The sequence below is a fragment of the Melanotaenia boesemani genome, chromosome 4 (genome assembly GCF_017639745.1).
Source record: "Melanotaenia boesemani isolate fMelBoe1 chromosome 4, fMelBoe1.pri, whole genome shotgun sequence".
Taxonomy (NCBI): Eukaryota; Metazoa; Chordata; class Actinopteri; order Atheriniformes; family Melanotaeniidae; genus Melanotaenia; species Melanotaenia boesemani.
In genome coordinates, this window is record NC_055685.1 from 15,690,022 (window position 1) to 15,717,735 (window position 27,714).

The 27,714-nt window shown below is 37.6% G+C and overlaps 2 protein-coding genes across 5 annotated transcripts; one reads left to right on the top strand and one right to left on the bottom strand.

Moving 5' to 3' along the window:
• Positions 1–507: 507 nt before the first annotated feature.
• Positions 508–20,676, top strand: acsl1a (acyl-CoA synthetase long chain family member 1a). Of its 3 annotated transcripts, none has more exons than XM_041983002.1 (21): positions 508–594; positions 10,187–10,399; positions 10,862–10,976; positions 11,061–11,125; positions 11,225–11,326; positions 13,269–13,368; positions 13,493–13,668; positions 13,890–13,922; positions 14,111–14,162; positions 14,248–14,321; positions 14,892–14,969; positions 15,528–15,662; positions 15,823–15,957; positions 16,163–16,258; positions 16,373–16,445; positions 16,582–16,670; positions 17,884–18,000; positions 18,097–18,240; positions 18,360–18,461; positions 18,540–18,611; positions 19,022–20,676. In XM_041983002.1, the coding sequence occupies exons 2-21, from the start codon at positions 10,205–10,207 to the stop codon at positions 19,160–19,162; spliced, it is 2,094 nt and encodes a 697-aa protein (XP_041838936.1). In that variant the 5' UTR covers positions 508–594; positions 10,187–10,204; the 3' UTR covers positions 19,163–20,676. The 3 variants fall into 3 exon arrangements, with proteins under 3 accessions (XP_041838936.1, XP_041838935.1, XP_041838934.1); XM_041983001.1 differs by lacking the exons at positions 508–594; positions 14,892–14,969 and adding exons at positions 6,871–7,015; positions 14,753–14,830; XM_041983000.1 differs by lacking the exon at positions 508–594 and adding an exon at positions 6,872–7,015.
• On the bottom strand, positions 17,860–27,193 carry primpol (primase and polymerase (DNA-directed)). Of its 2 annotated transcripts, none has more exons than XM_041983003.1 (15): positions 26,957–27,193; positions 25,593–25,862; positions 25,407–25,501; positions 25,166–25,304; positions 23,584–23,731; positions 23,380–23,482; positions 23,142–23,293; positions 22,161–22,323; positions 21,976–22,073; positions 21,714–21,800; positions 21,316–21,424; positions 21,156–21,232; positions 21,016–21,062; positions 20,683–20,923; positions 17,860–17,998 (listed from the first exon to the last, which is right to left on the bottom strand). In XM_041983003.1, exons 2-14 carry the CDS (start codon positions 25,764–25,766, stop codon positions 20,690–20,692), a joined length of 1,626 nt encoding a protein of 541 aa, XP_041838937.1. In that variant the 5' UTR covers positions 25,767–25,862; positions 26,957–27,193; the 3' UTR covers positions 17,860–17,998; positions 20,683–20,689. The 2 variants fall into 2 exon arrangements, with proteins under 2 accessions (XP_041838937.1, XP_041838938.1); XM_041983004.1 differs by lacking the exon at positions 26,957–27,193 and adding an exon at positions 26,917–26,933.
• Positions 27,194–27,714: the final 521 nt, after the last annotated feature.

Sequence of the window (27,714 nt, forward strand, 5' to 3'; positions counted from 1 at the left end):
CTACTCTAGTCCCAAACTAAAAGTGAATGTCTTTTTTCAACAGAAGAGTCCTTGTTTTATTTGTTTGTATGAATAATTGAAAATCTAGCATGGAAGACAAACTTTTGTTGGATGATATATGACTGTCCTAAAAATGCTCCTATAATAAAGCCTTTTAGTAAAGAGTGTTATTAGTATTGTCTGTCAACTGACCTCAGAGATTCTGAGTTTAATTAAAAAATACTTAAGTGTTAATAAAGTGAGTTTTTGAAAAGTTTCAGACAAATGGGATCAGAAATGCTGTCTTGTTTTGCAACGTAATGTCAGCTGTTTGGTGTTTTAGCATTCAACAATCACATTTAAGTAAAATTGACCTAGACCATAGTTATGCTGCAAAATTGAGATAATTTCAGGGTGTTATGTAGCTAAAGCCATCGATGTCACGACACGTTGGCCAATAAGCAGACGCCTCTTAACATTTAGACAGTATTGCACGTAAAGCCGCTTCTGATTGGCTGAGAGCTTCACCAGCTCACAGCTCATCTAAACATAGACTGCCGCTGTCGGTATAGCTTCTTCCTCAAGAATCACGTTCAAGTCTGCAGCTGCACACAGGTTGGTACAACAACATCAGCATAACTCACATATTCAGGCGTAGGTGGACGCCGAGTCGCGTGGCGTGTTGGCAAAACTGAGAGCCTCAGAAAAGGCTGTTTTTTTGTTTGTTTGTTTTTTCATTGTTCTCTGAAATACATCATGAGCAAGCCGCTTTTTTTGTAGGCTGTGTTTTTTTTATATGTCGTATTTTAATTTCCGCCCCATTTAACAACGTGCGCAGCGTTGTGGTTTTAACGAGGAAAAGGGCGCTCGTCTTTTTCTGGTGGTATTTTTGCTGAAACCTGCGCATATGTCTTATGAAATGAAAACGGATATGGACACGTTGCATCGGAGATGTAAAGAAACGCTCCTCTGATACTTTCTGTGGAAACTTTTCTTTTGCTCATATCCCATATTTGTACCATAAACGAATATCCTGCAGTTTTTTTGTTAATTAAAGATAATAAGGAGTAAGTTAAAGGAACAATGTAACCATTATCTTCTTGTTCATTTGTCAGTTGTTGGCATCCCGCCACATTTTCTCACAACTGTGAGCGTGTGTGTGTGCATGCGTGTGTGTAAGTGAGTACTGGTAAACCATGCAGTACTATATAGCATGTGTGCCATATGTTACACACACACCGCAGAAAAAGAGCAACAGGCAGATGGTTTCACTTATTCATGTTTTCTATCAGGTTTTGGGCCATCAACCTCTTCTGTAAAAAGGAAAAAAAAATGTCTAAATTCAACATAATCGCATACTTTAGTCAGTTAGCACACCCAGTCTCTATAAGTCTTTCTGAAGATGATGCACAGTACATTTTTTTGGGCTGAGGTGGCGCCAGGGTGCAGAACAGAGATACACCTAGCTCCCCAGGCTTTTCATGGAGACTTCCTCTCACAGGAATCTGAGGAATGCGCTTCTAGTGTGTAATTGTCATCTTCCTACTACCACTGTTTTGACCAGACACTACAGTCACATGCACATTTAACAAGCAGCAAAGTGACCATGCAGATGCAATCATGTGTTTCCTCAGAGGATAAAAGGAGCTTTTTTTTAAGTGCAAGCAGAGCGAGGGTTTGTGGTTCTGTTAGTCAGGGCTTGGGCCACCACCCTGTTGTTGCTGTGCTTTGATCATTTGATAATACCAGTATAAGCCTTTCTGTCTGTTTCGGGTTAGATAGCAGGTAAAAAGGACTGATGTTTACACATCAATCTGCCCTGACATGTGACCTTAAAGACCAAGATTTCAGCCTACAGATAATAACTTAGAAACTTCACCCCAACCAGTTTTTACTGATGTCTTGAAACTGCCTGGGATGAGTTGGAAAGAATCATGTGAGGGCATCAAATTACATATCTGGCTTGAAAGACCATGCATTTAGCTTCTAAATAGAATAGGAATCAGATAATGACTTGCAGTGATAATGACTTTCTCATTCAGTAGACTGTCTGATTCTTCAGTTTAGAAATAATTCTTCCTTAGCTGGCCTTGTATCCAAAGATTTCTTGAAGTGTACTGAAGCACTGTATGCTTCATGTAATTTCTTGTGAAGTGCTGAAGGTTTACTGGAAGGACGCCATAACAACAAGTGTTTTTAGACATGATACCAAGTTGACTCTGGTGGTCTAAAAATTCAGCTTTTGACCCAGATAGAGCCTGGCTAGTTGTACTTGCATGTTTATACCAAGCTAACAGGCTGCCTCCTACAACTTTATAGTTAAAACACAAACCACTGTGTTTTCTCATGTAAATCAAACGGAAACAGCTGACTGTCACCTCAGATCATATCGTACCTTTCTGTTACAGTGATGGTATAATCTCTTTCACATTGTGAAGACTGAGTGCCTTGATGCTGTGTTGAAAGTTGTTGATGGGTGTGAACTTTGTTCTACTTCAGAACCCACCCCCCACCACCACCAGCCCTCATACATTTCTGTGCTGGATTGCCATGTGACCAAGCGTGTGAGGTTTCATTGAGGGGGTGGGTCAGGACCTGCTGTCTGAAACCTGGTTGTCTTGTGCAAGGTCAGCCTTTGGCTCCTAAAACCAGAGTTGAATGTGGCAGGATGAGGATGGACACGAGTCAGGAAGAGTGTTGACGTGCACGAAAGACGTCACACTGAAGCCACATGAGCTTCAACAAGCAGCGCGGTGACAATCAGGCTGTTTCTCTGTGACTTGTTGCTGGCTGTCAGCTGCTCTGCCATACCCAGTAAAGAGTATTCACTTCACACAAGAGAGTCTTTTTTTTTTTTGCCCACCATAAAAAAATCTGTTTCCTGGAAGAATCTGCTATACTGCTATAAATCCATCTGTCAAAGCTTTTACACATAAATATGCTGACTCATCTCTAACCTTGCTCAGGACATGCTACACCAATTAAACTGTTGAATTACCAGTGACTGACAAACACCATCAGTCCTGAGACACTGTATGTTTCTGTTCATCTACAGATTGGGTGGTTGTAGTTTGATCTCTTTAAAAGCAAAAGTACTTATTATGTGGCAATATGTTCAACAGTGTGTTAGGAAGTTACACAAAAACCCTGAGTTGGCTTTTGGCTGCAAAAATGTCTTCCTCTTTATTGAGCTATTTTAATAGCAGAATCTGCAACAATCACTGACCTACATGGTTGCAAAGGAGCATTTGATTTATATTAGTGACTAGGTCAATAAGGCTGCACAGACTTCAGTCTTATTAATGATATAATAAGTATTCCTTTACACGATAATGACACGCTTACTCATGATCAAAATGTCATCCTTTTATAAATAGGCACATTATGAACTGTGCTTTCAGTTTATAATCTAAAAATTTCCAGCTTACAGAAACTTTCCCTTATTATTACTGAAACCATCTGGTTTCATTTGATAAATACAATTTACAAAGATAATTGTTGAATTCACCTTCACTTTTTTTTTAAAAAAAAAAACAATTTCCCCCTGATTTCAGATACCAGAAAAAAAGGTGTAAACTACGGGCAAAAAGTCCACAAGTCTTCCAAAGACAAACCACGGTGCAAATATTGACATTTTAATCTCTTACTTACACTGCTGGTTTTATTTTATTTTCTTGAAGACAAAATTTGTTTCTGCATGCTCAGTGTTATTTAAATTCACATATGGGCTGAGGGAAAGCTACTTCGGAGATTTGACAGTGGTCATCGTGTCAGGATGGGATTATGTTTTGTGTTTAAACGATTTATGTGTTAATCCTCCACCAATAAGGTTGAAATAATGAGCTTAAATAGCTTGACCTGACGTTTGACGCTCAAGCAGACTAGCTTCTTAAAGCCACTCAGATGTCTCTTTTAGTCTAAATTCAAAATCCCACAAAGAAGAACTAAGATATTTTTAGAGGAATTCAAGTTTGACTGACCAACTATGGGTTTTATTGCTGTAACTTCCTGGCTGGGGTTGATCCGTAATGTGCCTGCGAGCTGCTCCCAGCTTGTCTGCACGTTCTGTTATGTGTCAAATAAACCTCCTGCGTGCCCACTTTTTTCCCCCCCCCTCAGTGTCTTGTGTGTGCTGGGGTGTGGTGTGACTGGTGGACTTGCTCTGCTATTGGCTTGCCATCCTCACAGGCCAAGTATGGACAGGGGAAGTGGTGGGCGGAGATTGTAGGGGTACCTTTTACCTCCAACAACTGTTAGCCAAGCATGACACGGGTGGCATGCGCCTGCTGCTGCCCACCTGACAGCAGGACATGCTCTTAGAGTGCGACTCTAACGCTAATTTCCACTGTCATTTAGTCTATTTATTTATCGCTCGCTCTTATCTTGTCTGTAAAGTAATAAACAAAATGATCAGGACCCATAACAAAGGAAAATATGTATTCAAATTGCAAATGGAAACCTCTTTTTGATTATCATTAGATGAACTGATAAGCCAATGAAAACTTAAAAAATGGCATTTTGAAGTACTACATGGATAACAGTATTGTTACCTGTCTTCATTGTGAAATTAATACTTTGAAGACCAAACATTAGAAGACATTACAGGATCCCCAAAGTTATTATTTCTGGTATTTTATTCCTCCTTTTAATTCTTTACATTTCATAACCCAAGTAAATGTATTTAATAAATATGCAAGAGAATAAGAATAAAAAAGAAATGTAGTTATGGCTTTAAAATGGTTAACTACACAGGCCCGTTCCTGCTTCATTCTTGCTTACCCACTTATTCATTTATGTATTTTGACTGGCGCACCGGCCCAAGAGTAAATTGGCTGTACCAGCCGATACCAGTCTGATATTGACACAGAGAAATGATGCTGAATTACCTATCAAATTGTGTCTCATTATGTGGAAGAGACTGAGATCTTTTGTGGCAATATCAGACTGGAATTTCTTTCCTAATCTTTAAAAACAAACAGATATGAATGTAATGAATTACTTATTTAACAACTGTGCTCCTGTACAGCAATTTAAAAAAAAACTTTAACAATCTTAATCTTAACAAATAAGCTTTACAAGGTACAACAAAAATTCTCCTGGTTCATTCAGTGCGAGTAGGAGTATAATGCCCAATGTAAATCAATAAAGAGCTGAAAATGAAACAGAAATAAATAAATAAATAAATAAAAAATAGCTTGACTACCTTGGTCAAACAAATAAACACGAAAAAACCTCTCTGAAATGGTTTAGTCAATGCAATTATGAATTAAAAAAACAATGTAAAATAAGTAATGAAGGAGCTGAAATTGAGGTGAATAAACCAAAACAACAATAGCTCCACCAGTTTGGTTGGTATATCTATATGTGCAATATTTTTATTCTTAATTATTGTCTTTGTATTTATTTTTGTTTTGCTTCCCTCAGGCAGATGCTACAGAGCTGCAAAATCAAAGACAAACAAAAAAAATAGTTTCTTCCCCAGGTCTGTCATAATGTTGAGCACAGTCTAGCTGTGACATTCCTGACCTTGGAAAACATGTGTTAACAGCTCCTACTTTATGTGTTATAATATCTATATGTGCACTATTGTGCTGTAAGTAACTGTGGAAAGCTTGCTACATTTTAAATTAGTACACCGTAAAATTTATTCATTTTATAGACAGTCGCAGTTTAGAGCACAAGTACTTATGAATACTTTAGCTTTTATTTATCTTGCATAGCTTATAAGTACCATATAACCTGGTTTCATCTGTATTTTACTGATATATATATATATATATGTTTATGTGTATGTGTATATATACATGTGTGTGTGTGTGTCTTTTATGCATAATTACCAAATCATATTTTAAGATTTTCAGATGATGCACAGTTATTTAGCAAGTGTCACAGTTTGGCTAATAATGACTTAGGTAATTGTGCTATGAGGCTAAAAATATTCATTTCAGTTTCTGTATACTAAACTGAACACTTAATTTATGCGCTGAATACTTTTTTCTCTTTTTGCTGTAATTGACAGGTTGAGCAAAAAAATATGCAAATCCCTATAAAACTGTATCTTTGTTGGAAATTCATTAAAAAATTGGAATATTCTCAGGTAATTAACTGGGAACCATAACTTCTCAGGCATTTCCACACATGTTCAGACTCGAATACGCGGATGTCGGGTGAGTCAATGTTAGTGCACACAAGGTGGAAAAAATGTAGGGGTGTGAGGTGATCTGTCAAGTCACTTATCAAGTAGAATATACAGAATTATGTTTGAATTTTTTGTACGTCTCTTTCTTGTATGCATTATAGCTTTTTGGACACAAAATTGCACACACTAATCCACATAATACCCTCTTGACTACCAGGAAAAAAAATACTGTCCAATCACATTGCTTTTGTTACCAAAAGGTACCAAAGCCCCACCCCTTCACATTTGGTATCACTGAAAAGCCCTAAACGTCCTCTGTAGATAGCAAAAGGAGTTAACTCAGTAGAATGCAGTGGGTGGGAGATATTCACAAATTTACAAGTTTACAAATGTCCCCCACAGAGGACAAATTTGAACTACTGGTAGTCAGGAGGATATGATAAGATAGACAGTTTGAGGTGAATGTGCTCGGATACTCTGTTTATCTGATAAACATCAATGGAAAAAATGCTTAGAACTTAGAACACTTTGTTCATATTCATCTTTCTCTTTACATTCGTGGCTCTCAGCACTGAAAGACTAGTTTTAAACAAACATGGGGCCGTGCTTGTACAACAGCTCTTTGCATATTTTTGCATTTAAGGAAAAAAACAACTTTTGATTAACCTGCTAACTGCACTGAGCAGTAGTAGTTAGACAGTGGTGTGTCATAAGTCTGTGTTTCTCTTAGAAAGGGGGCGTGTTTCTGCTATTCATAGTTGTGAGAACTTCGGAGGTCTATTAGAGGTCAGTGTGAGTCCTTCTAATAGCTACTGCAGTAGCGCTGGCACTTTCAGATAACTGCACCTCTCCAATTTGGACACAGTCTCGAACTTTCGTCATTTATACACTAAAACTGTGAGTAAAGAGATTCCTTTTATTTCTGCTTGTCACTGCTCTAAGCTAAACTGCCTAAATAGCTATTTAGCTGAGTTTGAAAAGTTGATGTAGGAGGGGTGTTATTATTTCACTGGATAATGGTAATACCCGTAAGACAGTGTTTATGAGGCTTATGGTTTTGTTTACCTTTTTTAAGTGTTGTATATAGTTTTTCTTCCCTGAAGGTCAAACACATCTGACCAAAGGCCGGTGCCTTATGGTTTAAATTGTAAAGTTACATTTACAACTAATCTCATTTTAGAACCAGTCTGTCATATTTAAGTTTTAATTATAAGTTTGGTATCATTTCTTTGTACTTTGTCCCAGTTGGGATTAGTCCAGTTTGCCATGGGGACAGTGGTAATAATAGAAGTAGGTGAGAAGTCAATTGTTACCTCTGCCATGACTGTTCACTTCATTTACCTTCAATCTGGAGGTCAAATGATTTGACCTGAATGTCCCAAGAGGCTGATATCGAATGAGAACCGATTTGAGAAAAACATGATGTGAATGAGGACTGCACTACTAATTAATACAGGTCTATTTTTAAAAGTTATTGCAAGTTAGATATATTACAGAGTCTAAATTAGTCTTCCCTGCTTGAGGCTAAACTAGTTTAATTTTATGTGAAATTAAAAGTCTCGCCAGCTGCTCTCAATCTGGCATATCTGACCATGATATAAAAATTTTAGCAGAATGGAACCATATGTCGTGGTCCTGGAAGACTAAGGCTTCTGCCCAGTGAGCTCATCTCTAAAAAATCCCAAGCAGAAAGCTTTTCTTCTCTCCAGAAAGAAGTGCTTCAGCGTCTGTAGTCGTGTCTGTATGACTCCATTGAGGCTTGTGATTAGAAAACTAGTGTGGACTCATATTTCCTTCCTGTGTCTTTGTTTCCAAGTGGACAGCTGTTAAATAGGATATCTTCCTTTTTGTAAGCATGAAAAGAGCTGAAAACTGAAAAATGAACAAACAAACATCCATTAACAGCACACTCCTCAGCTATTTGACTTTATGTTAGTTGTACCAACTTAAATGTTTTGGTTTTGTGAGTTATTTTTGTTTTATTATTATTATTATTATTTTTTTTTTTTACAAAGGCAGCTCACAGAAAACATAAAAGGCAGCCAAAAAAAAAACCCACTCATCTCTTTAAAAACCCACTGGTGTTATGTTACATATCTTGACTATTCACATTCAAAAGTGAGGAGTATTATGTATTAAGAAGACCATTTTTGATAACTTAAAATATATTTAAACATCTTAAGCTATTAAAAAAAACTTCCAAAACAGACACTGACTCAATATGTGTCCAGATTTATTGATTTACATTTTAGGCCTTGCAGCTTTCCTCAAGATCACTACTCTGTAGATGAGTACTGAGGAAGGCTGCAAAGCCAAAACATTGATATTTTTCTGCTGTTATGTCAAGATGCTATCAGTGGATTCTACACCATTCCTATCCAACAATAATATCGAACCAAAATGCAAAATGCCATGGATTTGGTAGACCAGAACATTGAGGAATATTTAATCTAACAAAGATAGTCGGCAGCTTAGCTGGTACAGTGGTTCGCTTCCAAGTGGATTAATCTTAAGCCCCTCAACATATCAAAGTCTCCTGGAGTAAGAAACTGAACCCCACATTACCCCCATTTTCCTTATTGGTGTTTGATCACCAAGTTTGAAATAAGAAGGCAAGTATGAATGTTTGAGTGTAGAAGAAACTTATTTTACTCTTTTATATAACCTAGATATGTTTAAGAGGCACTAAATAAGTTCTGTTAAATGTTTCAGCATAATAAAGGTTTTAGTGTAACATTTAAAATAAAGATTAAAGTGAGATTTTAAGGAAAGCAATATACTTTCTTAATAAAGTTAGGCAGCTTCTTTCTTCGCCACCCATTATTTATTGTGTTGCAAGAAAACGGTGAAATAGGTGCAGGGATTTATTTAAACATCAGATATAAATAGAAATAACATAAGACAAAAACAGAGGATGTACATTTCAAAAACCTTTAAGGTCAATATGACCACCTTTACTTTTCATCACTGTCTGAACTCTCATAGACAATCCTTCTTGGAATTTTCCTAAGTAGTTTTCAAGAATAGTTTTCCAGGCTTCTTCAAGGATATTTTTCTTTCTTTTGTTTAATTCTCTGTGAAAATGATTCCATTCAATAATATTTAGGACCAGGCTCTGGTGATGATCATCTTTCCATAAGACCCTTTGCCACTGATTTTGAGTCCAGTTCTTGTGTATACCTGATCCCTTTCCCTTTTTTTTGAGAATAACTTCTAAAGAGGAAGAAGAACATCTATAGTGAGGCTTTAGTGATGTATCTGTCAGGTTCTGTGCCAGGACTTTGCAGGATTTTTTGTCTACGAAGACACTTTCAGATACTCTTCATCTTCTGTAGACAGGTTTTTTTTTTTTTTTTTTTCATTCCTGCCACGTTTTTGTCCTTCACTTGTACAGTTTTCTCTTATTTTTGTCGATAGACAGCACACAGTGCAGACATGCAAAGTTTTCACCTAATTGGTAAAATAATAAATGATCTTTGGGAATCACCTTATGGTGGAAAAATGTTATGCCTATTAAACTATGTTATCCTTGTCACTTTTATAGATGCAAACCAAGCAACTGGAACAAATGATTAAGTATTTGAGACACTCTGTTAATAACGAAGTGCCTAAAAATACTATTTTAAATCTGTTCTTGGTTAAAAGAGTTAAAAGTCAGTTTTAATTGGCTTAAACAAAAGTATATTCCTTTGAAATGTTCATGTCCCAAGAACTGGACTGAAATTAGTGAAATAAAACAACAACAAAAAAAAAACAAAAAAACAACAACATCATAACAAAAACTATGAAAGACCTTCAGAAAGCCTGGAAAACTGCTGCTTAAACCACTTAAAAAGATTACAAGCAAGTTTGGTTCCTTGGAAGCAAAATATAAAGACGAAGCGAGGCTCAGGACTTTAGCGTAGTGTCTTGTATAAAAAGGAATAAGTCATTGTTGGTTAAAGGTGATGGGGAACTTGCTTTTTTATGCAAATGTCTGAGCTTGAATGAAACTGAAACACTCATGCAGAAGTAATGACATCTGACCAAGTTTCCAAATTGTACGTTCCTTTCTCTGTTTCTTGGCAGGGTCAGTGCAGAACAGCCATGCAGGCTCAGGAGGTCTTAAGACAGCTGCGGATTCCTGAGATGGATGACGTTCGGCAGTATGTTCGAGGTTTCCCCACAAATGCACTCATGGGTATGGGTGCCTTTGCTGCCATTACAACTTACTGGTTTGCCACTCGGCCAAGAGCCCTCAAACCACCCTGTGATCTTGGACTGCAGTCAGTGGAAATACCAGTGAGTGAACTCTTTTCGTCTCCAATCATACTGGGTGCATATGGGTTCTGATTTTATTTCCACTCTTAAATGGCAATAGTATAAAATGCCCTGAAATAACAGTCCATCTACTTTAGCATGCCCAGAGTACAACAGTAGAAAAGAAAACTAACCAGATGACTTCATCTGCAGGAATGATTGTTGGATTGTCTTCAGGAACTTAATCACAGCTGATATTGGTGCAGGTGCTCAAATTACAAGCTATGGCATCCTCACTCCATTCCACATTTACATCAATAAAAATTTCACAATTAAAGCTGGCTGTGCAAGGGAACTGGGCTTTGTTGATATTTGTATTTCAGGGTGAAAAATGTTGTCATTTGCAGCCCAATCAGCTGACAAAAGTGCTGCGGTATCAGAAAGTGCATAGAGCCCTGGAGATGTCTGGTGGTCATTACTTTGTGGATGTTATTTTCCTTGTAGGGAGGAGAACATGCCAGAGGATCAGTCATGAACGAGAATCATGAGGTCATGACACACTACTACAACGATGCCCGCACAGTATATGAGGTGTTCCTGCGAGGGCTCAGAGAATCAAGTGAGTGTATTTTTTGTGTAAATTTAACAGGAAACTACCTGAAGGCAGCAAAAAGAGAGAAGTGAGCTTTATTTTCTTTGGCAGATAATGGCCCTTGTCTCGGATCAAGGAAACCAAACCAACCATATGAGTGGCAGTCTTATAAAGAGGTGAATGTTGCCTACAGCCATGTTAATGTAGAACTGCACCAAGTAAACAAATATCCAGTTCTTACTGAAATCTAACAATGGGTCTGTTGTTTTTGTCAGGTGATTGACAGAGCCGAGAACATTGGCTCTGCCCTCCTTCATAGAGGACACTCTCACACAGGAGACAAATACGTTGGCATCTTTTCCCAGAACAGACCAGAGGTAACACAAATGTGCCCCTTAGCACCTTTAATACAATGTTTTATACTTAACTGTTCATGATGTAGTGCTGCCTGAGGTGCATTTATTTGGATGGTTCTTTGTTTTGTTTTGCTGCATTATAATTTGTAATGGGACCCCAACACAAATATTCAGTCGGTGAGGTTAAAATGGAACGAAGGTCCACTTTAGAAAAGAAAAAAAGTTTTATAAAACTTACAAACAAGCAAAAAACTTGGGCGTGGTATGTGCATATGTGTGCAACAACTTTGTTTTGAGGCCCTGAATTATAATCTGTCAAAACCAGTTGCATTCAGAAGTCACACAGAAATCTATGTAATACATGATCTCAGTATAAATACAGGGATCATTTGTGAAAGGCTCCAGAGTCTGTCCCTGACCTGTTCACAGGGCCACTTGGTCTTCATTGAGCTACTTGCTTGGTAGTGTTGCAAACTACTGGAGAGGCACAGGTTAGAGTTTGCTGAAAGAAAAATAAATGGACACACACGCTGTCCGATGGTAAGCCTAAAGGAGTTCCACAGCAGAAACGTAGTGTCTGTCCATGGGACCACAGTAAGTCTTTGCCTCAACAAAGATGTTCTTTATGGAAAAGTAACCATTGCTTAAAACCAGCACTAAAAGGAAAAGCAAACAAACAAAAAAGGACCAACAATACCCAGAAGAAGATACTCCGCTCAGATAAAACCAGAACTGAACCTGTTAGTCTTGAAGGAAAATTCCACATGTGGCACAAACCCCTCACAGTGAAGCATGGTGGCAGCACCATCATGCTGTGTGTATTTTTGTCATTAGTAGAGCCTGAGAAATTGGTCAGAATTGAAAGAATGATGGTTGGTGCTGAATACATACTATACTAATGTTTCAATGAAACAAGGACATGAAGCACACACTTTAAACATTTAAATTAACTAAACATTTTAGATGTTTTGGATGTTCTGTTGCTTTCCTGCCTCTTACGCCACTCACGCCCCCTGGTTCTCCACTTGACTCTCCTGCTCCCTCTACGTCACCTGTGTCACACAGTTCTGCACTTAACCCTTGGGCTACTCCTGCCTGTCAAACATTAGTAAATCGAATAAGTTACGTACAAATTGCCTTCATTTCACATCTGTTCAAGTCTGTGAATAGGCTATCAACATCAGCATTTAGCATGAATCTAGTTAGGAACCAGATTGATGCGGTTCTCTGACCAAAACTCTATTCCTCGGTTGCCTTTAGCTTTTCCGAAAAATATTTTAACAGGCTCATCTGAAACACCTACCTTTCCTCTGTCGGATTTATCTTGGCTGTGGGTTTAACTAATGAAGTTTAATTAGGCCCCAACTCTCTCCCCGTGGCTGCGCTCTGCATGCTCAGCAGATGTCTGAGAGCAGAGTAGCCTACCGTTGCTGCGCTTCTGGAGGTGGCAGTGCAGGTTTAATTAAGAAATTTTGACGTCCATGCCAACGATTTAATTTGCGGCATTTTGAAGGCGTGGTGCTAACAATGTAAACGGCTGAGTTGGGGAAACACTGGTCTCGAGGAGTGGGTTGAATCCCTCTGGATAGATGTGCTAAGCATAGAGACATCCTGCACCTGTAATTGTTCTAAAGGAAATCTACAACATTTGGACTTTTGTTGGGTTGATTATTTAGTGTCTTTGTTTGTGTCTTACTTCCTGTATTCTGTTCCATGATTAGAAATGTTTTGCACTGGTATGCAAGTGCTGATTGAAATATGTGTGTAAAACATTTGCTAATGTTGTAAAGTATAAATTTTTATAATTTGTACGTCATGCAATACATAGTTGCAATTGCATACTTTCTCTTTAAAATAATTTTTTTCCACTCACTCATATTTACATCACCAGCATGATTGAATGTAATATGTGTTTAACAACTAAATTAAATTTCATCATGATGTTGGGTTATTTTTCCTGCAGTGGACCATTTCAGAACTGGCATGTTACACATACTCCTTGGTGGCTGTTCCACTCTATGACACACTTGGCACAGAGGCCATTGGCTACATTATTGAGAAAGGTATTATATAAACAAAAATATCAAACTGTCATACATTAACCACACACACCCTGCAGCATAATCATGTTGCTGTAGACACAGACACTGAAAAGATTAAGTGTTTAATTAGTCCTCTCCATTTCAGCTGCCATCTCAACAGTGATCTGTGACGTACCTGAAAAGGCTCGGATGATTCTGGACTGTGTAGTCGGGCAAGGAAAAACAGTGAAAACAGTTGTTCTCATGGAGGCTTTTGACAGTGATCTGGTGACCCGGGGAAAGGAGAGCGGCATTGAAATTCTGAGTATAAATGATTTTGAGGTAAGAGTAGCAAACTAACTTGTTTTTTTTATTATTATTTTGTCCAACACATAGCCTCTGAATATTTTCCTAAAACTAAGTAGTTATTGCTTTGTTACTCACATGTTTAAGTTAGAACAAAATGGAAATTAGGCCATGATGAGCTGTGCATTAAAAACAGTTTATTATCAGACTTCCTGCAGATTTGGTAAAACTTATGGAATGTTATTTATTTTTTCCAGGCTGTGGGTAAAGCCAACCACCAAAAACCACTGGTGAGTAGTTCAAGTACTTGAATACATAAGAAAAAAAAGTCTTAATTCTTCCAAAATTAGTACAATGAGTTTTTGTTTCAGCATGGATAAATTTCTGAGTTAGCAGAATGGCAACTAAGAGAGAGGCTGGGTTTTGTATGACACAAAAGTAGGGTTATATGAAGTATTATTATTTTATCTAATTACAGCCTCCCAAGCCAGATGACCTTGCAATTGTTTGCTTCACATCTGGAACCACAGGTATGTAAAAACTAATAGTTTTAACACTTTCTATATCATGTGTTATTCTAAATTCTTTTCGTTATTTTTTTATTTATTTATTCAGGAAACCCCAAAGGTGCAATGCTGACTCATGGAAATATCATCTCCAACACCGCAGCATTCATTAAAATAACAGAGGTAAACAGACACTCCTACAGGACTTTCAGAAGGAGTTATGAGATATGTTAAAGTCAAAATATGTTACCATGACAACAAGCTTTTGCAAGCCCCCTTGTTTTGTTACTGGTGAGACTTAACGGCTGAGAGAAGAACCGCAGGGGCAAGTGAAAGGGGACTTCCCACTCCTCTGTATGTTTGTTTCTACAAGAAATAAGTAGTGTTATGTCTGATTTCAATGTTAATAATCCCTAAACAAAATATCATTAAAAGAAGAAATTGAAAATCCATCAACAGTTTCAGTAAGACAATCTAGTCTTAAAATGTTGCTAGTTCATGTTTGTGATAACCACAGCTTTGAGCTTTGAGACGTGTGAAACACATCTTGATTGTTTTTGACCCTCTGATCTCCTTTATGTCCTGTCATCTACTCCCTCTGTGCTGTTGTCCAGGGGACACTGAACCCCAGCTTCAAAGATGTGCTCATCTCCTTCCTCCCTCTGGCCCATATGTTTGAGAGGGTGGTGGAGGTACACTAGCTGAGTGCTTGACTTGCATACATGCATGTGTTTTGTTGTGTATCCTCTGCAGGTACACTGCATGCTGACCCTCCATGACATTCATGTATCCTATCTCCCCCTAGCTCACATGTTTGAGAGGGTCGTGCAGGTATGAAGTGAGCTTACTTACCTTCAATTAATATGGCTCAATGGACTTTTTTTTTATTAATTTTTTTTTTTATAAGGATTAGAGTTTTCTTTTTTTGTTTTTTTCTTTAGCGGCATGTTGCCAAACAATGTGCTCCAAAGTTTTGCTTATTTGAAACTTTGCCAATAAGGCTTGCAGCTGTACAGTTAAATTCTTCTTAGTTAAGTCATTAATGCATTTGTGAAGATTTTAGCTTCTTTTTATTACTAGTAAACCATAACACCAAGATGACCTGTGTTTCTGTTCCTCAAAATAAGGAGTTAAATATTGTTTGACTATGTCATCTCTGAAATCTGGATTATTTAGTTCAGCTTCAACTAATTCCAGCATCTGTTTATGCCACCTTAGTTTTGTGGGGTGACACTGTAAGTTTTGGTCTTCAGTGTATATATAGCCTTCAGTATAGCAAGAAGTTTAGGCAATAAACATTTAGTTTCACTAAGAGAACAACAGGGCCGTCTTGTAATGTCACATATTTTATTTACCATAGTTGAGAGAAGCAACATGTTTTTTCCTCAGGGTGTCATCCTCGCTCATGGAGCACGGATTGGCTTCTTTCAAGGGGACATTCGACTCTTGATGGACGATCTGAAAACGCTGCAGCCAACAGTCTTTCCCGTCGTCCCTCGTCTCCTCAATCGCATGTTTGATAGAGTAAGTCTGTCGTTGTTTTTTGTGGTTTATTTTGTCCTTATCCTTTACTCAAATTTATTTCCCAACTTTTCTTTAGTTGTAGAACCTTACGTACAATTTTCTGGTATGCTACCTTCCTCACATGTTGTCTGGAAAAGTAATTGCAGATTTTTCTCTCCAGGTTTTCAGTCAGGCTAACACACCACTCAAAAGATGGCTGCTGGACTTTGCCTTCAGAAGAAAAGAGTCAGAGCTTAAAAGTGGGGTGGTCAGAAAAGACAGCATGTGGGACACACTCATCTTCAAAAAAGTACAGGTATACATGACACCACCTTAAGGCTTCCCTTGTTTGTTTTTTTTAGCCAATTCACTACAGACTTCTTTTATAGTGCTAAGATGATTTTTTATCTCCCTTAATGAAATTGTAGTCCTCTGTGAGACAGTCAGGGATTACAGTGTTGATAGAGACAAAACCAATTTAAGTGTACTATTTTAATTTTGCTGTGTTTTGCACTCTGCAGGCGAGTCTGGGCGGTCGTGTGAGACTCATGATTACAGGAGCAGCCCCCGTGTCCCCAACCATCTTGACTTTTCTGAGAGCTGCTCTCGGCTGTCAGGTGAGTCACATTCATGTCCATCTTACTGGCTGATGATAGTTTTTCCATTTGCTCTAAAACTGTAAATATTTTTCTTTTTCTAACAGTAACTGTTAATCATCATACCTTTTACAGTTCTACGAAGGCTATGGTCAGACTGAATGCACGGCCGGTTGCTCTATGTCAATACCTGGAGACTGGTCAGCAGGTAAAAGTTCAAATCTGATGCTACAGCTTCAGTTGAGGAAATGATGTTCTGCTCCTGATAAATGTAGTTGGTACAAAATGTGAGCAGGACACTGTTGCACTACACCATGAAAATAGTCTGACTTTTGTGTCCACAGGTCACGTTGGGCCTCCTCTGCCCTGCAGCGTGATAAAACTTGTGGATGTGGCAGAAATGAATTACCTTGCAGCCAATGGTGAGGGAGAGGTGAGGAGCATGTTTTATTGTCACATGCATTCATTGTGAATTAAATTAATGTTCTTATTTCTTTTCTTTTTTTTTTTTTTGTAGAAGCTGTATAATTTTGCAGAACTTTTTATTTAGGTTACAGGAATTGTGGGATGTTTTGTGGCTTATATTGAAATAAATAAAGAAAAACAAGCTTCTTAACATAGCATACCCAGCACTTAATTTATGCTAAAACATGAGCTGTCTTTGCACTTATCAACGAAGCACAAATATTTTTTTAAGCGATAGAAAGTATGTAAAGTTAAACATTTTTTATCCTGAACCGATTCTGAGAAACTGGTCCTTGTATTGATATCGAGACAGATGGATTAATTTAACGGTTTATTTGCAGTATTATCCAAGAAATCAGTAGGACAACTGAAACGTATTCATAATGCAGCAGGCCAGAATTCATGTACTAACACAGAGATTTGAACATAACATATACAAATAAAATTGCCACTGTGCAACCAAACAAAAGAAATACTTACAGGCCACATAAATGAAGCAACCCCTGTGAGCTACTTCCTGCAGGCAACTTAAGCTGCTCTGCTGTTTTCCATGTGACCTGCCTCATATTGTAACATGCTCGTTTCAAACATATCCATCCAATCTGGGCGGTCTATTTAAGCTGTGAACTTACCTCATACTTGTTGCCACTGACGCTGCCGGAGTTACATGCAACTAATGCTGCTGCTTTTATATGCTGCTTGCTTTTCTGCCCTTTAACCACCCCAGCGTCCACCTGTAGGCTCCAGTTTTTGTTTTTCTCATTATTCTAATGTCAAATTGAGAAAATTTGTCCTTAATGAGTGATGAAATCAGAGCCTGACAACAAACTTCACTCATTTTGTTTTTGTGCTGTAAACTCCACAAATGTTGTATTTGAATGACAGATTTTATTACATTTAACACTGTCAGTGTATTTAATTCAGAAACTTTTACTCTTTATACATTAAACAAAACAAGCTTTACAAAGTCTCCCTGCTTTCAAACTTAAGAAGCTTTTAAAACTGTTCACAATCTGTTTTGCCTTCATATTTACAACACGTTTAATGAAAAAAAGAAAAAAAAAAAACTTGAATAAGACAGTTTCCAAAACTACATTCTTATCATTGATAGCAACAGATATGCACTTACTGTGGTAATACTGGTAAACAATGGCTGATGTTTGAAACCTTTGTTGCTCTAGGTGTGTGTCAAAGGACCAAATGTATTCAAGGGATACTTGAAAGACCCAGAGAAAACAGCGGAAGCGCTCGACAAGGATGGATGGCTACACACAGGAGACATTGGGAAATGGCTTCCTGTAAGTAAAAACAGGAGGAATGGCATAGCTAATGTAAAAACCTGAAGGTCGTTGGGGTCATGTTTAAACCTAAACTGTTCCTTTAATATACTGCAGAATGGCACTCTGAAGATCATTGACAGAAAGAAACACATTTTCAAGCTGGCGCAAGGAGAGTACATCGCCCCAGAGAAAATAGAAACCATTTATAACCGCAGTGATCCAGTGGCTCAGATATTTGTTCATGGTGATAGCTTACAGGTCAGTTATTAGTCCAAGCTGGTTTGTCCTTGAAAACACACATTTTTTTCTGTATTTATGCTAATTTTGCAAATAGTTTGTTGCATTTTTATAATCTTCTCTTTAATGTAATATTTCAGGCATGCTTGGTGGGGATAGTGGTACCTGATCCAGACTTTTTACCTATTTGGGGCAAGAAAAAGGGCTTTGAAGGGTCCTACTCTGAACTGTGCAGTAACAAGGTTGGACTTTTTAAAGCTACAATCTGAACGTGAAGCTCTGCTCTTCAGACATGTCTAACATTTCCTACTTTCTTTTAGGATGTGAAAGCAGCCATTCTGGAGGACATCCTGAATTTGGGCAAAGAAGCAGGACTCAAATCTTTTGAACAGGTGACCAGTTTCACATTTGACTTTTTTTTTTTTAAACTAGCCTTTAGCTAAAGAAACTATTAAAGAAAACAAAAAAATATCCAGTTATTTCTCATCTTATAAATCAAAACTAAAACTTTTAATTGCCCAGTTTCTTTTGTAAGATCTTTTTTTTTTTACTATTGTTTTTACGTTTTCACTGTTTTCTTTATACAATTAGAAATACTCTGTAAACTACAGCTTCAGTCAGTGTTTTTTGACACTCTTATTTATCAGAATAGCTGACATGCTGATTATTTTAATAATTAATAATTCAGCAGCCCTACTTTTTCCGTCTGACATTTCTAAAATTAACATTTCCCCCCTGGGATTTAATAGAGTATTTTTCATTTCATGTCATTCATATACGTCATTTCCCTCCCCCACATCAGGTAAGAGACATCGCGTTACATCCCGAGATGTTTTCTGTCCAGAACGGTCTGCTGACTCCCACCCTGAAGGCCAAGAGGACCGAGCTTAGGAACCGCTTCAGAGAACAACTTGACGAACTTTATGCCAGAATTAAGATGTGAGCTGTTTGTGCTACACAGAGGTCAACACAACCAAATCATTTATGCAGAGATTCTCTGCTTTTTCTCTACCAATGAAAATAATTTTCTAGGGATTGCTTTCAAACAATTTGGACAATGAATCTCAGTTTAGAGAATTCACTATCAATCTGTTGATAAGTAACTGTACAGCCTTGTTTCCCCTGCTATAAGTTAGTGAAGAATAATCCAGAACACGTGTCAATGGTACATTTTTATCTTAGACTTGTAGGTTAAAGAGTGAAAAAGGGGAAATGGGAGTTCCTCTTGCCTTTACTGGCATTATGTCTGACTCTTCATGGTCAGAAGTGTGAAGCCCCTGAAAACATTTCTTCTAGTTTTTATTCCTGGGAGCAAAATTTTAAAATACTTTTACAGTGACTAATATCAACTATTTATATACTGAGCTATTTAATGTATTGGTAATCTATTTAAGTTGATATTTAAATCCATCATCAAACCTGTAAATATTTTGTGATACAAAAATATATTTGTATGCAGAGCACCTTGCCTGATACTATTAAGTTGTAATCTCCTGCATTTCCATGTGTCTCAGTGCTGCAGGCTAAACAACTGACTTCAATCATTTCTCATTTCAGAGCAGAATTTAGTTAACAGTCTCTTGGGGTTCATGTGCCTTTTGTTTGGTTGTTTTCGTCTAATGCGGTGTGTAAATATATTAAATATTGCTGTACTGTACATGCAGAAACTCCATTGCAGTGCCCTTTACTAATTTCAGTACCACAGGCTGCAGGATGAAGATCTTTAAGTGTCATTTGTATATTGCACAAGTATTTGGGAAAAAATGAACACTGGTATTATAAATCATTTCAAGAAGCCAGTTTTTCTTAATGAATTCCGTGTCTTTTACTGATGCTCCATGAAGTCGGTCTTCATTTCAGCTGTACAGCAAACAGGACATTATGGCTGTTCTACATCTAATCATATGGAAGACTCGCATATTACAAGCCATACTGTGTTTTCATGATTCTTATGGTAGGAAAAGGGCAAATGTGCAGTGCTAATAGAAATAATAGGATATTTATTTGTCAGATGAAACAAATAAATACTTTCTTTGAAATGTGTCTTTAGGTTTTGTTTTCTATTAGGACCAGTTTTGCTTCTTCTTTTGTTTTTTTTTGTTTGTCTGTAAATTGCATGAATATGTGGCTTGTTTCAAATAATAAAGAATTACTTTAAATACACTATAATTTAGTTCTTAAATGGTGACAATGACATTTAAGTGTTTAATCTACAGTATTTGTCAACAATTATGTATCCCATGAAGCCCTATCAGAAGATTTGGACTGTATTTTACTTTTTATTTTACGATTCATTGATTAATAATACTGCACCTGCAGACAGTTTAGCATGTTTACAGTACATTAATAAAACATGTCTGTTCCAGCTAAGATGGTTAACATTTTTACTTTCAGTCAAAATACTGAATAGGATGTTGGTAAGAGCTACTAATCACCAAGAATGCACAGTAAAATAACACAAACCTCATTTCTACTGGGAATCGAAGTCTGCAACACACGTAAAGAGAAGCTGGTCCGAGATCTCTTCGCTGTTTTGTTCATAGTTGTTCAGACTCTCTAAATAAACCTGGTCGTCCCGTTCATCTCCCCACTCACCAGGACTCTGCTCAACTGGACATGTGCTGCTCTGTGGGGCCTGGTTTTGTGCCTGGCTGGGTTCAAAGTTACCAGCATCATCCATTAAGTAAGCCTGATCCTCGTCATCCTGTCAGTGAGCAGAAGACATGATGCTGAGTGTTGGCAAAGAACAGGTTGAAATTCCTTGAATTTAGGACAAAAAATTCAAAATAAACTAACCAACGTCAGGATGTAGCTGACACTGATCTCTGGTGGAAGTGGGTAACCTGTAACAGCACGGTGTTCATTTGAAATGTACTACCCCACAGATAACGTTTCCTTTAATTATCTTAAAAATATCATTTAGGGTCACGGCATACTTGAGGACCTGAAGTTTCTGCAGTCAGGATCATGACACTTCTGGCACCAAACTTCCTCTTTTAAATCCACAACGATCCTGCAGAGGAAGTTGAGATTAAATCATCAGAAAAACTGCTGACCCGCAGACAGCCGTCAGAACATGAGACACGCATTACATACATGATGTTGTTGCTTTTATGAAACCTCCTGGCATTCTCACACCAGCGGTATTTGGCAATGTCATAGACAAGAAGTTGGTCTGAGGCAAAGTAGTTCCATCTCCTGATGCCTGTTGGGTTTATACTACAGTGTTAATATCAAGAGGATTCATACACACCTCATACAACTGGTTTAAATGAAGACACACTTTACAAGATGCTTATGACAACTTATCGAAACACTAAGTTATTGTTTAAGGAAAAAAAAAACAACAACTGTGTTATACACATTTAACGGTTTCATTTAACTTCTAACAAGCCGCATGGAAACCCAAACACAAATTTTTTTGTTTCCTCACATATGAATTGAACCCAACATGGATTTTGCTGAGGTGTTTCCTGTTATAGCCAAACACTCACTTCCTTGAATCCCATCCTTTCTAACCAAGGTTAACACAAAGTTGTCCACTTCTTGGTAAGGGGATGATTGGCATCCAGAAAATGTCCCTGTCAGTAACGTACCAGAAAAATGTTTTATGAATATTTACAAAATATTTACAATTTATGTACAGAAGTGTCCAACAGGTGTATAACTCAGAAGAGTTATTTTTCGATCTCAGATACATCAACAATGAAATGAACATAAGGAGGGAGAAAATCCCTTGTTTTAGTTCAGCGTTACCTGGATGTGAAGAAGATTCCTGCGGACAATGAGGTGCTGAACTTTTAGGCCCACTTGTTTCCGGGATGTCCCATGTAAGAATTTTCTGACCTGTGAAGCTGATTTTACATATGAAGATAAACTTATGAGCTTGAAAAATGCATTTGAAGCACAGAGAAAACTGAGTTCAGGGTGTTTAAACATACCTCACACTACACACTAAGGAAGCCAGAAAAACACTTTCCTCTGCAGAAATTCCCTTCTTGGGTTTGGCAATAAACTCGTTGTCCTCTGACACAGTAAACGCAGCGTTTTTCCCCACTTTTGATGATTTGTACAGCCGGAAATTTCTGTTCTTGGTGTAGACACCTGTTTGTGTAAATGGTAATTATTAAAATCCAAAGGTACTGTATAAACAAGCTATTTTTTACAACAAAATATGATGCAGTAAACCAGTCCATTGAGACTGTTATTGATTTAAGAGTGGCTTTTTAGAGTCACAGATAAGCCATGGAAAGAAAGAAATAGCAAAAAGAGAACAGCGTCAATACTTTGGTGAGCCTTCAAAAATTCACAATGTACATAAATGTGCTCTTAGTTGAGTAAAACATGAACTCAAAATGATATTTTCCTGTCCGTGGCTACTCATAAGCTGCTTATGTGGCAGCTACTACAAAGCAAATAACAAGGAACCCAAGTGAACTAAAATCTGAAAGCAAAGGTAAATAGCAAGTTGCCTGCTGCACCATCAGACCTCAGACGACAGCACCAACATGCAACCCCATAGTCAGCTGATTGTGCTCAGTAATGTCAGTGAATCAGTCAAAGTCCTGCCCTAGAATTTATATTTTAAGTGTGAAAAGAGAGGGCCTATAATTATTACATCTGATCAGAATAATGTGAAATCTGTTCTTAAATTTGTCATTTTCATCTCTTAAAGGATAAACGGTGTTGAGGAGAAAAGTGTGACTTTTTTTTTGTTTGTTTTGTTTTTTGGCCAGGCAGCATATTGTCCTGAGAACTTAAACTGAGAGAACATCAACAGAGAATTTTAATGGATTTATTAAAAAAAATAAAAACCAGTTTCAGATTAGATATGTTTCAACCGTTTTGGGAGATAATTCAACATTTGTCAATGACTGCAAGTGCAAGGACAAAAGACCAAATATGCTTCTGGTTCCTCTTACCAAGATCAACAAAAAAACTGTCCTGGCCATCTTTGTTTTTCACCAGAAGGAAGCTGAGGTCTCTCTCTTCCTGCTTGCGCCTTTTCGTCTGTGGGCTCTCGGCCTTCATGTCTGCTATTGCTGGCTTTCTCTCAGCATCAACATGTGTCCCACTGTTAGCACATTGTTGAGTAAATTACACAAAGTGATAAAAGAAAAACCATAAAACCATCAAGTTCACAAGTCTAAATAAACAGACCTTGTTTCATTGCTTTCTGCCAGTGAATTCCTCCCTTTATCCAGATGGCTTCCACTTTTAGCCTTGTTCAGGATAGGCTGAAGAATTGCATGGATGAACCTTCCTAATAAAAATATTAATTATAACAATAAAAAAAAAGGTCAGAATCTCTGATATTTTATGTGTGAAAAGAAAATTGTTTCTTTAGCATAAGACTGAACATACCAACATGTATGTTGTCTTTAAAAGCAGCATTTTGAAGGATGAAGATGAGATGTCGACTGAATTTCTCCTCTGTGCTGGAGTCGAGGTTAAGGACATTTTTTGCGGAGCATTCAATCCCATAAACCTCCATTAGCTTGTCACAGACGTACTGTCAACACAATGCACAGTAAGGTCAACATCTTACATCCCTTTTTGTAATTAAGAATAAACCAAATGAAAAACTACATATTTCTGTATTTATAGCACCAAAAATAAACAAAAATATTATAGAACAAGGACTTATACTGGACAAGGTCTACTCTAACATCGGGATGGGCTATAGGGCAAGACCACTACCACATCTGGGCCAGTCTGACCAGTTGTCCCTGATATTAATCCCTGCATATGCCCACTTCAGGAAAACTGCTCTTACCACCACACAAACTGTGGAAACCTGACCCGATGGTTGTTCTAAACAGCTGCAGGACCCACCCCCCCCTCCACTCCCGGGCGGCAGGTTGATTGGATGCGCTCCAGTTCAGCAGCGTCCACACTTAGCTGCGATGAGAGACCCCTCTCCCCCCCTGCCATGCGTTTCTTATGTTGTGAATGTTGTGAATTATGTGCTTTTATGTACCGAGCTGTGTTTTTTTTTGTATCTCTACACTGGGCCCGTCAAGCCCCAATGTAGAGATACCATTTTTTTCTAGCCTCCTCCCATTATTCTCCCTCATGTTATCTTTTCCATCTGTGAAAATGGCGCGCTGCACGGCCGCTGCTGCCTCAGTCTGCCTGATCCTGTTTGTTCTACATGTTGTTGTTGTTGTCTGCTCTTGGACGGGTTTGTACTGGAAAAAAATTTCGTTGCACCTGTTGCAATGACAATAAAGCTTCATTCATTCAGGGGAAAAATATGGCAGTGGACCAGGGAACAAAACGGTGACAGAGGTCGTCAAAAGTCTGGGACCACTTCACATTAAACTTACAAAATAAATTAAATACATGTGAGATTTGTAAAGCGGACCTTGTGTACCACGGAAGTATGTTTGCAATGTTCGAACACTTGAAGGGGAGGCACGTTGGACTTACATAACAACTTCATGCAAGATTTAAAAGCTGAAAGTGAAATAAGAGCCATTTAATAATTATGAGATACATAATCCGATTGGTCGACTAGTCGTTTTAATAGTCGATGACTAATCGACAATCAGAATAGTCATTAATTGCAGCCCTAAACTGCAGTCACCACACTCAGCACTAAGCAACACAGATAATGTGCAATATGGGATGAATGTAATAACAGAGCGTATGCCCGTGTATGGCTGATGGGTCTCTGCTTGCACTGCTTTTTTAATGTTACTTTTATTTGTATGTTTTATGCTAATTTTATATATGAGGTATTTGATTCTATGGCACTTTTAAATCTTGTTGCACAATGAAAATAAAGACATTTTATTCTTCTATTCTAAATTTCACTTTTGAGAAGAATTGATTGTCTGACACTTTTATAAGTATGTGAAGCATACAGCAAGCTGCTGAAACTACATGTGTTAAGCCAAGTAGGGTACTAAATGGTAAATGAGGACACAAAAATATTCCCTACCTGGATAAGCATAGAAACCATAGATTTCCCATCCAATCCTTTGTTTGAAGGTTTGTGAAACTCCAAGTCAAAGTAAAGTTTGCAGACAGCACCCTGTGGGATCACCTCATAACAGTGCATCAAGGACTGAGTGTAAGTCCTAGTAGAAAAAAAAAGGCAAGCGCTAAAGTTAAACGACGGATTCTTTTCTAACCCACAAGAGAAGATCAAACTCACTTTAAAATCCAGAACTGGTATTTACCTGTAGTAATGCCATAGCTCACTGTAACTTGTTACCAGGTAGATCCGCTGACCCTGAGGAGCCTTTTCTTTTTCAAGTGCAAAAACATGTACAACCTAAAAATGTTTAACACACATATGTCAGCAGTTCTCCTTCCACATACAGGATGTAAAGTCTATAAATGAGGTAGTGGAGTATCATATATACTTCTTTGCAGCTCTGAGCGAAGCCAATAGCCAAACTTTGACGAGGGAATAGTTTCCAGATGGAGGATGGCTGGCATGGCCACAGTCGGGGTTTGTAGGGTGTTGTCAGAGGATGCAGCTGGAAAGACTGAGCAAGCTGCTCAACCTTCTTCAGACGGTCACCCCACTTGCTCATCTTCAAGTGCTAATTTTCACTCACATGCAACACTTGACCAATTCCATTTTGACTGAAGACTTGGTACAAACTCTAATTATGTTGCGATTCTTCAACCTAAAAAACAAAAATAAAACGCCATTATATAAAGTTTTGTATCTACAAATTAAATAGTACCAGTAAAAAATTTAGAGTCACCTGCTCATTAAAAAAGGTGTGTCAAAACCAATGTGCAATACAATAAATATACATGATTGGGCATATTGTAATACTGCTGTTTCCAATCAGTGCTATAGAAAGTATTCAGATCCTTTAGTAGAATAAAAATGTCAGTTTACAGGTACATGAACTGTACCTTTTATTACTACCTATATGTTTGCTGCACAACTAACATTATGTATGCAGCACTTAGTGGATTTGTAAACTCACAATGGATTAACTTGCTGATACTTTGTTATTTAAGGTTTTAAAGTTAATATATATATATATATATATATATCAAGTTTCATCTGATATACAAATGTGTGCATTTCACATTAATTTAATATTATTTTATAGTTATCAATTATAAATATATCAGTCATTAGCCTGTCTCATCTCGCAGAAAGGATGATTCAGGGTCTGCACTATTCTTCAGTTCAGTTTAATATAACCATACCCCCATACCCACTTGCATGAAAACATCATATACGTACAAAGTTAACGTATATTTACTGGTATTAGGGTACCATATACTAAGGCACCCTTTATAATGAAGGATAAAAACGTCCACAAACATTTTTTGGTTGAGTCTTGGCTTCTTACATACCACTTAACATTTGTTTATGCTCATTACGTTCCCCTTTTAGCACCTAGATTTCAGTTGATCGGTAGTGGCTTTAATTAGTGATATTATTGTTCAAAAGATAAGCTGCCGTAACAGACATGTCCTTGAGTTAAAAGAGCGCATCGAAAGGGAACTCTTCTTCCCCAGTTCTCCCCGGATATAAGAATAACCCGTTTGCCCGAAGTCACTACTTGCCAGTAAAACAAGTCCTCTCTGCGTCCACACTGTATGCCAGACATGCCTTCACTGTAATGGGGGTGGTGGGTACTTTAACCGCAATATTAATATCAATATCATCAACGTGCTGTAATTCAGCGTCAGTGGTAACACTAACACAATTGCTACCGTTGTGTCTTCGTCCAAAAGTCCACCCATTGCTCCTCACCATGTCATAATCTGCATATTTTCAGTCAGTGCGACCTGGACCAACGTTTTGTTTTCCTTTTGGCGCTTCTGAAAGCGGAAATGATGCTTTTTCCGGTCACACAAGGAAGCTGCGGTCTCGAAGGCAACGTTGCTTTTGACCAAATGTTTATGTTTTAACTTTCCCAGCTTCTACTACACTTAAAGAAAAATCCGAACAATTATAAAATTGTTTGCGTAAGAACACTTTGTTACTACTCCTCCATAAACCAGTAGTGATAACGCCCACAGAACAACATCCGGTTTCTGTTTTTCAAAATAATTTCTTTTCAAAAAAAAAAAAAAGAAAGAAAGAAAAAAGACAAAAGAATGAATCGATGAATGAACATTCAATGTGGCTATAAACAAACCAGCAACTAAACTATATACATTTTTAATAAATCCTGTTCATATATTGTTTTTTGTTTGTTTGTTGGTATTTATACAATGATTTAAGTTTAATTATAATGTGCAGGTTCATGCTTATTCTCCTGGACCAAATCCCAAAGGAACCCCAAAGGAAATATAAGTATAGGCTACTTCTTTATAAAGAATGCAAAATTGATCTGTTGCATCAGATTGTGTAGATGCCATATTGTATTCTTGCTTGCTGACAGGTTGTCTTTGGTTATGCAGTCAGAATTTTAACAAGACTTTAGGATCAGCTTCTAAAATCATATTATGGTCCAATTCTAATCCTCACAACTATGGCTGATTAGAATAGCGTCACCTGTTTTATGA

Bases quoted from the DNA above. Each gene is read 5' to 3' on its own strand.
- acsl1a (XM_041983002.1), top strand. From the start codon at position 10,205: ATGCAGGCTCAGGAGGTCTTAAGACAGCTGCGGATTCCTGAGATGGAT. The intron at 14,970-15,527 runs GTATGAAGTGAG...TTTTTTCCTCAG, and splicing joins TGTTTGAGAGGGTCGTGCAG to GGTGTCATCCTCGCTCATGG. The intron at 18,001-18,096 runs GTAAGTAAAAAC...AATATACTGCAG, and splicing joins ACATTGGGAAATGGCTTCCT to AATGGCACTCTGAAGATCAT.
- primpol (XM_041983003.1), bottom strand. From the start codon at position 25,766: ATGAGCAAGTGGGGTGACCGTCTGAAGAAGGTTGAGCAGCTTGCTCAG. The intron at 23,294-23,379 runs GTCTGTTTATTT...ATGTGCTAACAG, and splicing joins GCAGAAAGCAATGAAACAAG to TGGGACACATGTTGATGCTG. The intron at 21,801-21,975 runs GTAACGCTGAAC...CGTTACTGACAG, and splicing joins GGAATCTTCTTCACATCCAG to GGACATTTTCTGGATGCCAA.